The 15,439-nt window shown below is 22.8% G+C and overlaps 2 protein-coding genes across 9 annotated transcripts in view; one reads left to right on the top strand and one right to left on the bottom strand.

Moving 5' to 3' along the window:
• Positions 1 to 7,252, bottom strand: part of LOC122497810 (transcriptional activator Myb) — a 40,308-nt gene extending 33,056 nt beyond the window's left edge. For 6 of the 8 annotated variants that reach the window (XM_043605115.1, XM_043605112.1, XM_043605118.1 and 3 more), the window contains exons 1-3: positions 7,101 to 7,252; positions 6,836 to 7,003; positions 2,851 to 3,289 (exon numbers count right to left, since the gene is read on the bottom strand). In XM_043605115.1, coding sequence (XP_043461050.1) covers positions 2,851 to 2,945 — 95 coding nt within the window. In that variant the 5' untranslated portion in view covers positions 2,946 to 3,289; positions 6,836 to 7,003; positions 7,101 to 7,252. Of the gene's footprint in view, positions 1 to 2,850; positions 3,825 to 6,835; positions 7,004 to 7,100 lie in introns of those variants that run through there. The other 2 variants (XM_043605116.1, XM_043605111.1) reach the window with 2 other exon arrangements.
• A 356-nt stretch (positions 7,253 to 7,608) lies between these two features.
• LOC122497914 (ataxin-3-like) lies at positions 7,609 to 12,295 on the top strand. Its single transcript, XM_043605334.1, has 5 exons — positions 7,609 to 7,806; positions 7,916 to 8,080; positions 10,940 to 11,076; positions 11,155 to 11,309; positions 11,427 to 12,295. The coding sequence occupies exons 1-5, from the start codon at positions 7,783 to 7,785 to the stop codon at positions 12,080 to 12,082; spliced, it is 1,137 nt and encodes a 378-aa protein (XP_043461269.1). The 5' UTR covers positions 7,609 to 7,782; the 3' UTR covers positions 12,083 to 12,295.
• The last annotated feature ends 3,144 nt before the right edge of the window (positions 12,296 to 15,439 follow it).

The following is a 15,439-nucleotide window of genomic DNA, read 5'->3' on the forward strand; positions in this document are numbered from 1 at the left end:
GTATAATTGACCGATAATTCGAGAATGTAAATAAGCAAAAAGTTTATTTGTTTGGAAAACCTTGGAAAATTTGCAGACAAAACACTCGAAACTCCATAATATTTACAGTTTCTTTTCGATTTAAATATTTAAATTCCCTCTGTCGAAATTTCCCATAAAAAAAAGCGAATACATTAAAAATGTGATTATTAACTAACAATTAATTAAAAATTATTAATTATATAAAGAAAACTATAATTCGATAAATAAAATTATAAATTTATAAATAAAATATCAAAAAATTATAAATTAGCAAATTTTAGAACAAAATTAATTTTTCATTTCTCTGATAGCAAATATTGTTCTTTTTGTATTTTTTTTGTTGACAATAATAAAAAATGTAAAACGAGTTCTCTAAAAAGCGAATACTTAAATAATAAATTTCAAATTAGCAATTTACAAGAGGAAAAATTTTACGAAAGAAAAATTAATTTCTTATTAACTTCGAAAAAAAATATTGGTTTTCAGGGTTGCCACAAAAATTTAATTTTGTTTTTCCCTGATTTACAGAAAAAATTTTGACTTTTTCCCTGACCCTAAAGAATATTCTGATTCACTCTAAAAATTATTAGAAACTCAAAAAAATGTTCTATTACATTTATTTACGAATTTCCTTAATTGTAAAATTATTCAAAAACACCAATAACTTTTTTTTAAAATAAATATTTAATTATTATTATTTTTCCATAGGAATTATGATTTTCAAAAATTTTAAATTCAAACAATTTGGAATTCAATAACTGATAAAAATATTATTAAATGGATCACTCCGGAGTAATCGATTTCTTCATATTTTATAATAATTAAAGATGACCGAGTGATAAAATCATTATTTTATATTATAATATAAGAATAGTGTTACTGTAACTCCTTCAAAATTATTTTCATCATTTCAATTCAATTATTATTTTCTACAATTTTTAAAGAAAATTCTTCTTTAAATCAATTATTTTTCTAAATTTTTAATAAAGTTCTGTTGACAATTTTCAAATTCATTTGTTTACAATTTAATTTATCAGAAATTCTTCAATTAAATATACATTTGAAAATAAAAACTTGAAATAATTTTTAATTAAATGTGTGAAAAATTCAAATTTTCAAAGATTTTAATTTGAAACTTTTACAAAATTCAATTATTTCTAAAAATTCCAATTATTAGTAACTTCTCTCAAATTCAATTATTATCTAAAACTTTTACTCAAATTAATTTAATTATTTAACTATTTTTTTTAATTATTAAATAATTGATTATTTCTTAAAATTGAAATCTTATACATAATTTTATCAACAAATTTTTAAAAAATTGAATTCTTTCGACGAATTTTAATACCATTTTTAAGAATAATTACATTTTTCGAGGAATTCGATTAAAATTGTATTAAAAAGTAATTGAAATTCTATCAAAATTGCTTTTAAATAATTGAATTATTTTGGGAAATTTTATTAAAATAATAGATACAAAAAATTATTGAATTAAGTAAGATAATTTGAAAATAATTGAATTTTATTACTTTTGAAAATAATTTAATTCTTGTGCGATGAATATTGTTATTTATAATAAAGAAATCCCTGAAAAGAATTTTAAAATTTTATTAAAATAGTAGAATATTGAAAATCATTGAATTAAAAAAAGTTTTTGAAATTAATTGAATTTTGCAATCAATTTTGTTAAAATTCCTAAAAATAATTGAATTTTGTCGAAAAATTTTGCTATTCATTTATAAAGATAATTAAAATGTTGTCGACAATTTTTTATGATTTTTTGAAAGTAATTAAATTTCTGCGAAGAATTTTATTAATTTTGAAATTAATTGAATTCTTGCAATGAATATTTTATTGTTATTTATGAAAATAATTGAATTTTATAATGAATTTTATTAAAATTCCTGAATAAAATTGAAGTTTGTCGAAAAATTTTGATATATATAAAGATATGTATGTAATTGAAATGCTGACGAGAACGTTTTTAAAATTTTTGAAAATAATTTAATTTCTGAGAAGAATTTTAATATTTATTAAGATTGCGTTAAAATAAATTATTGTCAGAGATAGAAAAAATTTAATGTTTTGACCTGTGGCAACCCAGTTTTTATTGCATTTTTCTTCTTTAATAAAAATTATATATTAATAATAATATTAATAATTAAAAAGACTAATAAACTGTAAATTCATAATTTATAAAAGAAAAAATTTCGCAAAAAGAAAAATTAATTTTTTATTACTCCAAAAGCAAATATTGTTCTTATTGCATTTTTTTTCTTTTGTTTTTGTCATTGCATTTTTTTCGGAGTAACTGGTCTTATCTTTCAGGGAAAATTAGTCCAAGAAATATTGCAAAAAGTATGTACACACAATGCAAAAAGTAAAATTAATTACATGCACAATTGCAATAACAGGTCAATCACCTCTTCTCGAATCTACAAGAAAATTGACATTAATTTGAAAAACCTCTTAGGGAGTTTCATGCTTTCCAGTTTTTCAAAGAGCAAAATTCAAATACATAGAAAATGAAAAACGGGAAATAGAAAATAAAAACAAAATCAAAAAATGAAATATAAAAACAAAATAAAGAAATTCAGAAAAAAAAAGATGAAAAAAAATTGCATCTTAAGAGAAAAATACATTGTGAAACCATTTGGCAACACTGCAAAAATAAATGCTGCTGGTACTTGCTGTGCTATGTGACGGAACCAAGCAAAAGCAACCAAGCAAGTATAGACCTGTTTCTTCGGAGTTCTCCTACCATTTCTTCCCTCCCAATGACTATAAAGCTAATGGCAAAGAGAGGAAAGACAGAAAAAAAAGACTTACGCTTCAGTGGGTGGTGGCGAGTAAAACGAAGAATGGTAGGTATTGATATCCTGGATCTTAGCAGGTACGAGCATACCGCCCGGTATTAAATCCATTCTCAAAGAACTTAAAGAACGATGGTCCCTCTCTCTCTCTCCCTCTTTCTCGCTCTCTATTCACAGGATCTCCTCTCGTTTTTCCCAGGTTTAAATCCCGCCAAAAAAAGTGCGCAGGAAAATTCAATAGTCTGAGGTCAATAACGAGATTCTTCGTCCTGCCGTGAGCGGGAAAAGAGAAGAAGAAGAAAAAAAAGGAAAAATGCTACACTATATCCATGGTTGTTGTATAGAAAATTTCAGATAACACTTCTTCACAACAAATGGACCTCGGAATGCAGACTTTGCTCTCTACTCATCATTTTCATGGACCGATTCTCCAACTCCGTTTATCGTTCTTTCTCCTGAACAAAATATAATTTATATTGTTTATAAAAAACCACTTTTTTTTAAAAAAACAATTTTAAACAAAATTTTTCAATAAATTTTTCATTTTTTAATTTAAAATTCTGGAATAGTTTTCCAAAAAGAGCAAAAATTCTTTGGTTCTCCCTTATTTAAAAAAATACGCGCATTTTAAACAGTCAACAACTTTCACTGAACACTTTATTTTTTTTCCCTTGTTTCCAACTTATTGATTCACATTTACGAGCGTAGAGCATGCGCGATTTCCCCTTTTCTTGTTTCACGAGAGAGCTTCCCTTTTACACACACACACACGGCGAATGCTATAAAACACGCAAGCCACAAAATAATTTAATAACAAAATATCCTAAAAATAATTTCAAAAAGTTTGCAATGTCTCGTAAAGAATGTAATTTTCAATCTTTTCTTTTCAAGTATAAAAGTTTCGATTGGAGAAAATAGTGTGAAGAAAAGTCTAAAATAGAATAATATAGATCTAAACTTGAGAGTGGCTTGATTTGAACTGAAGGGCAATGAGACCGGGTGAAGCCGGGAAGGTCCGATCTTCAGTCCCACTTGATAATGGAGGGGGACATACACCAGGACAAAGAGGGGACTGTATATGGGGTATAAAGCAAGAGAAAGAGAGAGAGAGAGAATGGCTGGGGCACGAGCCAGAAACCCTCCAAAATCGAAAAGAACCGAAAAGTACCGAAAATTGTGTGTCTGTCCGATATTTCGAGAGAGATAATAATCCCCCTCTAAAAAAACTGAGCAATCTGCCCCAGTTAATTAAACATTAAATTATCATAAAAAAAATAAGAAACAATTTTTTTTTCTCTCCGCAAAATCAAATTTTTCATTTTACGCCTCATTTTCTCTCAGGGTGTCCAGCGAAGACATGAAATAAAATTCCCGTACATTTCCCGCTTAAATATACAGAATTCCCGTATTATTAACATTTTTTTTAAAAATTCTCTTTAAAATGGCAATTATTTTTATAAATACCTAATAAAATTTTTCTCCGAAATTCAATTATTTAAAAAAAATTTTAATAAAATTCTTCTCTAAAATACAATTATTTTCAAAATTAATAAAATTTTATAAATAATAAAATTCGTCATAAAAATTTAATTATTTTCAAAAGTTCTGATAAAATTCTTTGCAAAATTCAATTACCTTCAAAAGTAAGAAAATTCTTTACAGAAATTCAATTATTTTCAAAAATTTGTTTAAAATTCTCCTCAAAATTTCAATTATGTTTATAAATATCAAAATTCTTCTGCAAAATTCAATTTGTTTTAAACATTTTAAAAAAAAATCTGTTCAAAATTTCAATTATCTTTGTGAATAATAAAATTCTTCTCTGAAATTCAATTATTTGCAAAGATTTTTAATAAAATTCATCCTAGAAATCCAATTATTTTCAAAAGTAATAAAATTCTTGGCAGAAATTAAATTATTTTCAAAATTTCAATTTATTATTTTTATAAATATCAAAATTCAATTACTTTTAAACATTTTTAAAACAATCTGTTCAAAATTTCAATTATCTTTGAGAGTAATAAAATTCTTCTCTGAAATTCAATTATTTGCAAAAATTTTAATAAAATTCTTGTTAAAATTTCAATTATCTTTATAAATAATAAAATTCATCCTAGAAATTCAATTATTTAAAATTTTTTTTTAAATTTCTCGTCAAAATTTTAATTATCTTCATAAATAATAAAATTCATCCTAGAAATTTAATTATTTTCAAAAGTTCTGTTAAAATTCTTTGCAAAATTCAATTATCTTCAAAAAGTAAGAAAATTCTTGGCAGAAATTAAATTATTTTCCAATTTTTTTAAAATTCTCCTCAAAAAGGTTTGAATTTGAAAAATTTTAATTCCTATGGAAAAATAATAATTAAATATTTATTTAAAAAAGAAATTATTGATGTTTTCGAAAAATTTGAAAGAAATTTGTAAATAAATGTAACAGATCATTTTTTTGACTCAAACTTTTTCCTTTAAATTAAAATTTTTTTTTTAAATTTCTGTCGCATTTTACTAAAAAAAATCTCGAAAAAGTCGATAAGTCGCATTTTTTCACAAAAAAGTCGAAGAAGTCGCACAATCCGAGCCCTGTCAGATAATTGAAATTTCGACGAGAATTTTCTTAAAATTGTTGAAAATAATTGAATTTAGGAGAAAAATTTTATTATTTATAAAAATAATTGAAATTTTGACGAGAATCTTTCAAAATTTTGAATCATAATTGAATTTTTGCTAAGAATTTAATTACTTTTAAAAATAAATGAAATTCTGCAATCATTTGTAACTTTTCAAAAATTCTCCAAATTATATCGTACAATTTATAATTTATTTTTTCGTTCTTTTTCAAACAAATTACGGACACCCTGTCTCTCCATGTTTCCGATTTTCTCAACTTCTTTTGTTTAAACAATCATACATTGCCCTTTTGTTTAAATAATCTTCTTTCTAACAATTTTTTAAAATAATTTTTGTAATAATTTCTTTTCTAATTAAATATTTTCTACTTATCAAAATTTTGAGCATTTTTCAATGACAAACGAAGAGGATAATGGCCAAACGATATTATTTTAATTTAGCTCAAAAGTATATTTACCACAAAATTTCATTATAGTTATAGAAGTATAATTAATATTAACAAGAAAATAAAATTTTTAATCACTTTTCTAAAGTTCCAAAGTTCTAAACATTTAAAAATTCCTCCTTCTCTCAAATGTCAATTTGTCACAACAAAATTCTAATAATAATAATAATAATATTAATAATAATTACTATTATCAACATTGCAAACCAATTAATAAAGAATAATTATTAATTACACCCAGGCGCAAAGTAATCTTTTCGAAAATTATATAAAAAAAACATAACCTCTAATTTTGGAGAAGGAAGAGCGCATTTAAAATTTTAAAAATAGAAAAAAGAACTTTAAGAAGGTTTTTAAAATTTTAAATATAATTACATTTCCACTTTTGGTAAAAACGAACGATAATCCGAAAATATCTTCAGAATGATGCGTGACTAGTAAAGCAATTAGATTTTCTAATTTTAGACTCATTTTGAAATAGAATTTTCACAAATGACTGCGATATATTATATATATAGACCAAATTGATTTTTATCACCAACGGAGAAATGTAATTATGTCAATCGAGAGATTATGTAATTTTGCATTAGGCACACTTTAAACCGTTTTTTAATAATGGAAGTATTTCAAGCAGAACATTTACGGAAATCCGAGTTTTAAATATATACCCTTGGTGCATTTAAATTGCATAAATACACATCTATATTAATCAAACAGTTAAAAAAAATGCATTTTGTAAAAAAAAAACTGTGTAACTTTGATCGCAAAATGAAAAAAAACGGTTAATGCAAGCGTTAGGATTCGAAACAAAAGGACAAACAAAGCAATTTTTGCAAGTAAAAACAAAAGCATAGCGGGGGAAACAATTAATCGCCATTATTATTAGACGCATTGTTAGTTTTTTGATAAACAATATAATGACTTACTTCACCAAGTAAAACTTCATGCCACGTGTTTTAATTCCTCATCTCGTGAGAAATTTATCCAGACATTCGATTTTAGAAACGTTGGATTTGTTATCTTCTTGTCTTGTCGGGGGAATTCTTCTCGAAGCCGTTATTTTAACAGATGAAAATGGCATTGGTCACAAACACCTTTGATTTGAGAAAGAATTTTCTTTAATTTTAAACACGAAATTTGAACTATTTCGAGATGATTTTGTTACATGGATTATTGGTTTAAAATACTTACTAGTTACTTTACAATTAGAAATCCATTCGGGGGGATAAATCGAAGAAAAAAGGGAGTAGAAACCAAAATTAGACACAGTAACTCACACCTCTTTGCGCCATTTTGTAAAATTGACTTGTGTAACGGAATTGATATACCGCTTTCCGATTGGAGGACAACTGGCGGTAAATTCAAGACGATTTGTTTCAATTATTCTTTATCAAGGCATCTATAAAGTTTGATTATTAATACGAATTACACTACTTGTCTGGAACGTGTAGTTTGAATTTTAAAAATAGTATGTTTGATAAGTGATATTTAAGAACCGGTTTTATTTTTTCACTGTTTATTTTTCAAGTCACAGTTAGTAAATTGATAAGATTGATAATTTCCATTGGTTCTTTACTTTTACCAGTTGTCCGACAAATTGAAAGTAGCCAATAAGATTTCGTAATTCACTTGTGGGTGCATGCGCATGCATGTGCACCAAAAGAAGTGTTATCCCACCTTAATGATCACCACCTGAGGGCAAGGCAGTGAATAAAACATAAGGGGCGATTTGTAAACCCAAAAAAAAGTGTATTGTGAAAAAAAACAAAAGATTGATTTGCAAGTGACATTTATAAAATTATAATTTGCTGTTATTTTTTAAAAAGTTATTTGAAAGTAAATTACAGTTTAGTGTTTACTGAGACTAATCAGAATGGATAAAATATTTCACGAGAAGGTAAAGTGTTTGAAACGCATTTAATACATTCAATGAATCATTTCTATTTATTTCCGCTTTAGCTGAATAATTGTTTTTGAAATAACGTTTTTATTTATTAATAAAATAGCAAGAGGGTTATCTTTGCGCTCAACATTGTTTAAATGCACTTCTACAAGGACCGTATTTCAATGCAGTCGATCTTGCTAATTTGGCTCATCAAATGGACGAGGAGGAGAGATTAAGAATGGCAGAATCCGGAGTCGACAGTGAAGATTATAGACAATTTTTAGAGGTAGAAATTTATGATAAAAAGTATTTTTTTATATGTCAATATTTCACTCTGAATTTCGCTTTTGCACAAAGGTATATAACCTACATTTTCGATCTGTTTCCCTTTTTTTTCCTTTTCAGTCATTTTGGTAAACTATAGAATAGGTAGTAAATATAAACACTAAAGAGGTCTAACATACAAATAGTTTACGATTTTTGCTTGGTTTCTTCAATATTTTCTTTTGATTTCAATCTATGAAAAATTGGGTTATTCGTGTTGGGTTGGTGTTCAATTTTAGGGTTGCCACAAAAATTTAATTTTGCTTTTCCCTGATTTCCAGACAAAATTTTCACTTTTTCCCTGACCTTGAAGAATATTCCAGGCTTCGCACTCATTTACTAAAACCTACTATTTACTACTTTTTTTACGTTATGCTACTATTTCGGTACTTTTTTTAGATTTCAGCCATTAAAAGCTACTATTTCTGTTTTTTCTTATGAATTTCCACTACTTTCAATTCACTAATAGTAGAAATCAAAAAACTTTTCTTAAAAATTATAATCAAATTCTGTAAAATGATTCAATTACTTTAAAAAAATATTCGAAATTCAATTATTTTCAATATCTATAGTATTTTAATAAAATTTTGCAAAAGAATTCAATTATTTAAAAAAAATTGATACAATTCATCTAAAATTCATTTATTTTCATAAATTATAACATTTTTACCGAAACTCAATTAATTTAGAATAGCATTTACAAAAAAAATTCGAAAAAATCAATTATTTAACAAAATTTTTATACGATTTTTTCACAATAATTCAATTACTTTTACTAATAATAACATTTTTCATGGAAATTCAATTTTTAAAAAAATTTTTTGATAAAATTCTAAGCAAAAATTCAATTATTTTTATAAATAATAAAACTCTTCAAAGAATTTCAATTATAAATTTTTAATATTATTTTTAATTAATTAATCAAAAAATTCAATTATTTAAAATAAAATTTTCAAAATATTTATTAGGTATCTTTCGAAAAAATTAATTATTTAAAACAATGTTTATAAAATTCTTGTAAAGAATTCAATTATTTTCAAAAATATCAAAATTTTTCACAGAAATTCAATTCTTTTTAAACATTTAAATAAATTTTTTTGCAATAATTCAATTATTTTTGAAAATTTAAAAAAAAAGTTTTACAGGAATTGCTCAAAAAATGTAATTATTCTTAAAAATTTAATTTCAATTCTTAAAAAAAATTCTTTTTTAATTCTTTGGAAGAATTCAATTATTTTCAAATATTTTAATAACATTGTTCGAAAAAAATCAGTTATTTATAATACAATTTTAATTAAATGATAGATATTCAAATTCTTCAATTAAATATACATTAGAAAATAAAAACTTGAAATAATTTTAAAAAATTTCGATTAAGCTTTTTGAAAAGAATTAATTCCATAGAATTTTTAATTCAAAGTATGAAAAATTCAATTTTTCAAAGATTTTAATTTAAAACCTTTACAAAATTATTCAAAATTTTATCAACAAATTTTTAAATAATTGAATTCTTTCGAAGAATTTCAATAAAATTTTTAAGAATAATTACATTTTTCGATGAATTCGATTAAAATTGTTTAAAAATAATAGAAATTCTGCAGTGAGTTTTATTATTTATGAAAATATTTGAATTATTACGAAGAATTTTATGAAAAAAAGTTTCAAAAAATTTATTCTTTTCGAAAAAATGCATGCAAATTCTATTTTTAATAATTGAATTCCTGTGAAATTTTCATTATTTTAGAAAATAATTGAATATTCGTGTAGAACTTTGACAAAATTGTTTTTAAATAATTGAATTCTTTTGGGAAATTTTATTAAAATAATAGATATGAAAATTATTGAATTAAGAAAAATTTTTGAAAATAGTTGAAATTTTGCAATGAATTTCATTAAAATTTTTGAAAATTTGAATTTTTATTACTTTTGAAAATAATTGAATTCTTGTGAGAAATATTGTAATTTATAAAAATAATTGACTTCCTCCGAATGATTTTATTATTTATGAAAATAATTAAATCCCTGAAAAGAGTTTTAAAATTTATAAAAAATAATAGAATTATTGCAAAGAATTTAATGCCAAATTTTGAAACATTTGATTTTTTCGAAAAAAAATGTTTGCAAATTCTATTTTACATTATTAAATTCCAGTGAAATGTTAATTCTTTTTAAAAATAATTGAATTTTCGTGTAGAATATTATCAAAATTTTTGTTTAATTATTGAATTCTTTTGGGGAATTTTATTAAAATAGTAAAATATTGAAAATAATTGAAATTTTGTCATGAATTTTGTTAAAATTTTTGAAAATAATTGAATTTTTTTACTTTTGAAAATAATTGAATTCTTGTGACGAATATTATTATTTATAAAAATAATTGAATTTTTCAATGAATTTTATTTAAATTCCTGAATATAATACTAATTAGATTGTCATAACTTCGTATTATATTACTTTCTATTTAATTTGTAATTCTTAGTACTCTATGTACGAAAGGGCACTGCCCGTTTATATGTATAAATAAATAAATAAATAAATAAATAAATAAATAAATAAATAAATAAATAAATATAATTGAATTTCAGCGAAGAATTTTGATATTTATAAATTTATGGCAGTTCTTTAATAGAATTAATTATTTAAAATAAATTATTGTCAGGAAAAAAAGGCTCAAAAATTCAGAATTTTCTTATAAATTCTAAACATTTTGTTTTTTTCAGTACTTTTAATAAAAATCCCCGACTTTTCCCTGATTTCCCTGACCTGTGGCAACCCTAAATTTCATACATTACGGATTTACAATTTTTTTTCTGATTTCTAGCAACCATCGGGCAATGTGGATGATAGTGGATACTTTTCGGTACAAGTTATCAATAGTGCTCTTGATTTTTGGGGTCTTGATCTTATTCCGTACAACAGTACGGAGCCAACTGCTTTGATGGCTCAAAGTGATCCGGCGTAAGTTTTAATTTTTGACATTTTCTTTTGTGTAAACAAAAAGGAATTGTACATAATTTAATTTTTATTCGTTTGCAGACAAATGAAGGCGTATATCTGCAACTACAGAGATCATTGGTTCACAATTAGAAAATTAGGCACACAGTGGTTTAATTTAAATTCCCTGATGAATGGACCGCAACTCATAACAAACACATATTTAGCAATGTTCTTAGCTCAATTGATTCAAGAAGGTAAATATTTTTTGCTAATAATTAGTCGTCTTATAACGAAACTTTTCCTTTTTATTTCGTTTTTTTTTATTTTGCTTTTAAACAATATTTTTCGCTAATAAAATATTATTTAATCAGGGTACTCAATTTTCATCGTGATTGGCAATTTTCCACCATGCGAGGCAGACGAATATCTCTTGCGATATCCTGAGAAACAGAGGCAAAATTCCGAGAATTCAAAAGTAAACAAAAATCTCGAAAATAAACTCGACAACGAAGCGAAATTACTAAAAACGGCTTTGGAAGGAATCGGTGAAGTAAAAGTACCATCATCATCCCTAAACAGTGCCAGTTGTTCAACTTCAGGTTCATCAAACAATCGAAATTCGCAAATATTCACTAAATCCGAAACAGAAAAATCTGCAAAATTAGAGAGAATTATTCCTGTAATAACATTAGAGGGTTCTGAGCAAGAGGACGATGAGGATGCCGAATTGCAACGTGCACTTCAATTGAGTTTGGAAGATGCAAATGATGATGTTAAAAATCCACTTGCATTGCGTTTAGATTTAGCATCCGATGAGAATGCAACACGTTTACTTGAGGAAGCTGAGAATGATGATGATGAGGAGGATGACGAATTGAGACGCGCATTACAATTAAGTCTCGAGGGTTTTTCTTCGCCAACAACAACAACAGCAACCTCTGATCAAGATGAAGTTCGATGGCGTCATTTACCAATTCTCTCAATGTCTAGAACAAATACCGAATCAACTCAAAAATTAAATACATAACAATAGTCTCTATTCTTGTTCATTCTTGTTCATTCAAAAAGAAAAGAAGAAAAAAAAACTAATGTTGTCTTTTATGATACATATATATTTATTTTCATTTTTGATTATTGTAATTAAAACTTAAAGCTAACCTTGGGTAGCAGTGTTACTTTATATACTTTAATGAGATATCGGATTTAATCCAGATAATAAAAAGTTCTATTTCACTTCTAATTGTGACTGAATTAAATTTTTTCCAAATTCTATCTACCTAAATAGATTAATTTTAATTATTATTGTTTATATTTTCAAAAATTTTAATACAATTCTTCGCAAGAATTCAATTATTTTTATATAAATAATAACATTCTTCAGAAGAAATCAATTATTTTTATAAATAGTAAAATTCATTGCAAAAATTCGATTATTTTTAATATTTCACGAAAAAATTCAATTATTTTCATAAATTTTAATAAATCCTTCGAAACAATTTTATTATTTATTAAACAGTAAAATTTTGCAAAATTTCAATTATTTTCAAAATAATTTTAATTGAATTCCTCGAAAGAATTCAATTTTTTAAAAAAATTGTAATATATTTCGAATAAATTCAATTATTTCCTAAAATCTTAATAAATCCTTCGAAACAATTCAATTATTTTTATGAATAGTAAAATTCTTTGTAGGAATTCAATTATTTTCAAAACAATTTTAATTGAATTCCTCGGCAGAATTTAAATATTTTCAAATATTTCCATAAAATTCAATTATCTCCTATAAAATTTTAATAAATTCTTTGAAACAATTCAACAATTTTTATAAATACTAAAATTTGTTGTTTGCAGGAATTAAATTATTTTTAATACAATTAAAATAAGATTATAGGAAAGAATTTAATTATTTTCAAAAATTGCCATAAAATTCTATTTCTACAAGAATTTAAAATTCTCTAAAAATAATTCAATTATTCTCAAAATATTTTTAAAAAATTCTATATGAAAATTAAATTACTTTCAATGCAATTTTTAAATATATATTCGCCAAAAAAATTGAAAGAATTCAATTAGTTTTAAATAATAATAAAATTCTTCTGATGAATTAAATTATTATGAATACTTAATTTTAATAAAATTCTTTAAAGAAATTCAATTATTTTCGAAACAACTTTAATAGAATTTCTTTAAAGAATTTAATTCAATTATTTTCATGAATAATAAAACTCATCATAGAATTTCAATTATTTTTAATACAATTGCAATTGAATTCCTCGAAAACTTTAATTATTCTTGAAAATTCTATTAAAATTCCTCGAAAAAATTTAATTTTATTGATAAAATTCTTTATGATAATTCAATTTTGAGAAACATTCATTAATTTAATATATTATTTATTTTTGTATTTAAATAATTGAATTCTCGTAGAATTTTTCAATAAAAATTGACATAAAAATGAATATCAGTTAAAAATTTAGATAATAATTGAATATTAAAAGCATTATAGCATGAATTTTTAAAAATAATTAATAATTGAATTCTTTCGAAGAATTTTAATAAAATGTTTGAAAATAATTACATTTTTTAAAGAATTTACTTAAAATTTTATTAAAAATAATTGAAATCCTGTGAAGAATTTTATTAATTATAAATTATTAAATTTATTATTATTAATTATTTTATTAATTTTATTAATTTATGACAGTAATTGAATTCTTGCAATGACTTTTTTCAAATTTTTTTTTAAATAATTTAAATAATGTAAAGAATCTTATTATTTATGAAAATAATAAATTGAATTCTTGCAACGAATTTTATTACATTTTTTTTTTTTAATTACTTGAATTTTTTGAGAACTTTTATTAAAATAGTAGATTTTTAAAATATTTAAATTACAACGAAGAATTTTATTATATTCGTGAAATGTAATAAAATTCTTGCAAAAAATTTAAGAAAATAATTCCATTTTTCTATAGGAATTTACTTTTAATTGTATAATAAATAATTGAAATCCTCAGAAAAATTTTATAATTTATGAAAATAATGGAATTCTTAAAACATACGAATTTTATCAATTTTTTTTTAAATAATTGAATTCATTTGAAAAATTTTATTACTTGTAACAATAATTGATTTCCTGCAACGAATTTTATTACATTTTATTTAAATAATGAAATTCTTTTGAGAACTTTTATTAAAATAGTAAATTTTAATAATTTTTGAATTTCAGCGAAGAATTTCATTATTTGTGAAATGTAATTTAATTCTTGGAAAAAATTTTTGAATATAATTTCATTTTTCGAGAAATTTATTTTAAATTGTATTAAAAATAATTGAAACCCTGTGAAGAATTTTATTGTTTATGAAAATAATTGAATTCTTGCAACGAATTTTATTATAATTTTTGTAAATAATAAAATTTTTTTTTTTTGAAAAATTTTATGGAAATTAAAATTTTTATAAAACATGAAGATACAAGATATATTACAACGAAGAATTTTATTATATTCGTGAAATGTAATTAAATTCTTGCAAAAAATTTAAGAAAATAATTCCATTTTTCTATAGGAATTTACTTTTAATTGTATTATAAATAATTGAAATCCTCAGAAAAATTTCATAATTAAATTAAAAATTTATTATTTTAATTAATTAATTATTTATTTTAATTTTTATTATTTTAATTACTCCGAGTCTTCGACTCGGAGTAATTGATATCTTCATGTTTTAACCCGTTTATTAATAAATAAATAAATAAATAAATTTTCATAAATAAAAAATATTATTTTTAAATATTTACATAAAATTAATTTATTTTCTAAAGTTTTAATAAATTATTCGGAACAATTCAATTATATTATTTTTATAAATAGTAAAATTCTTCGCAAGAATTCAATTATTTTTATAAATAATAAAATTCTTCTGAGGAATTCAATTATTTTCAATACAATTTTAAGAAAAATCTTTTTCATAAAATTCAATTTCTTTCAAAATTTCCAATTAAAATTTTTAAACAAACTCCATTATTTAAAAAAAAAAATTCAAAGAAATATTTCAAAAGAATTGAATTAGGATTTTTAAAAATTTTAATAAAATTCATCCCGAGAATTCAATTATTTCCATAAATAAAAATAATTCTTCGAAGGAATTCAATTATTATCAAATTTTTTGATAAAATTCTTTGCGAATTCAATGATTTTCAATATTTTAAAATTGAAAATATTTAAAAAGAAAATTTTTTAAAAAAGTTAGGAAACAAAAAAGCAATTAACAACTGACTTTAAACTTCGAACAGATTAATACATCGATTATTAATATATCATCAAAATCACTTTATTTAAAACAAAATTGATACTACGGAATGTTATATTATGCACTTGTATAG

This window comes from Leptopilina heterotoma, unplaced genomic scaffold (assembly GCF_015476425.1).
Source record: "Leptopilina heterotoma isolate Lh14 unplaced genomic scaffold, ASM1547642v1 Lhet_14, whole genome shotgun sequence".
In the NCBI taxonomy this organism is placed as follows: Eukaryota; Metazoa; Arthropoda; class Insecta; order Hymenoptera; family Figitidae; genus Leptopilina; species Leptopilina heterotoma.

Bases quoted from the DNA above. Each gene is read 5' to 3' on its own strand.
- LOC122497914 (XM_043605334.1), top strand. From the start codon at position 7,783: ATGGATAAAATATTTCACGAGAAG. The intron at 7,807-7,915 runs GTAAAGTGTTTG...TTAATAAAATAG, and splicing joins ATAAAATATTTCACGAGAAG to CAAGAGGGTTATCTTTGCGC. The intron at 11,310-11,426 runs GTAAATATTTTT...TTATTTAATCAG, and splicing joins AGCTCAATTGATTCAAGAAG to GGTACTCAATTTTCATCGTG.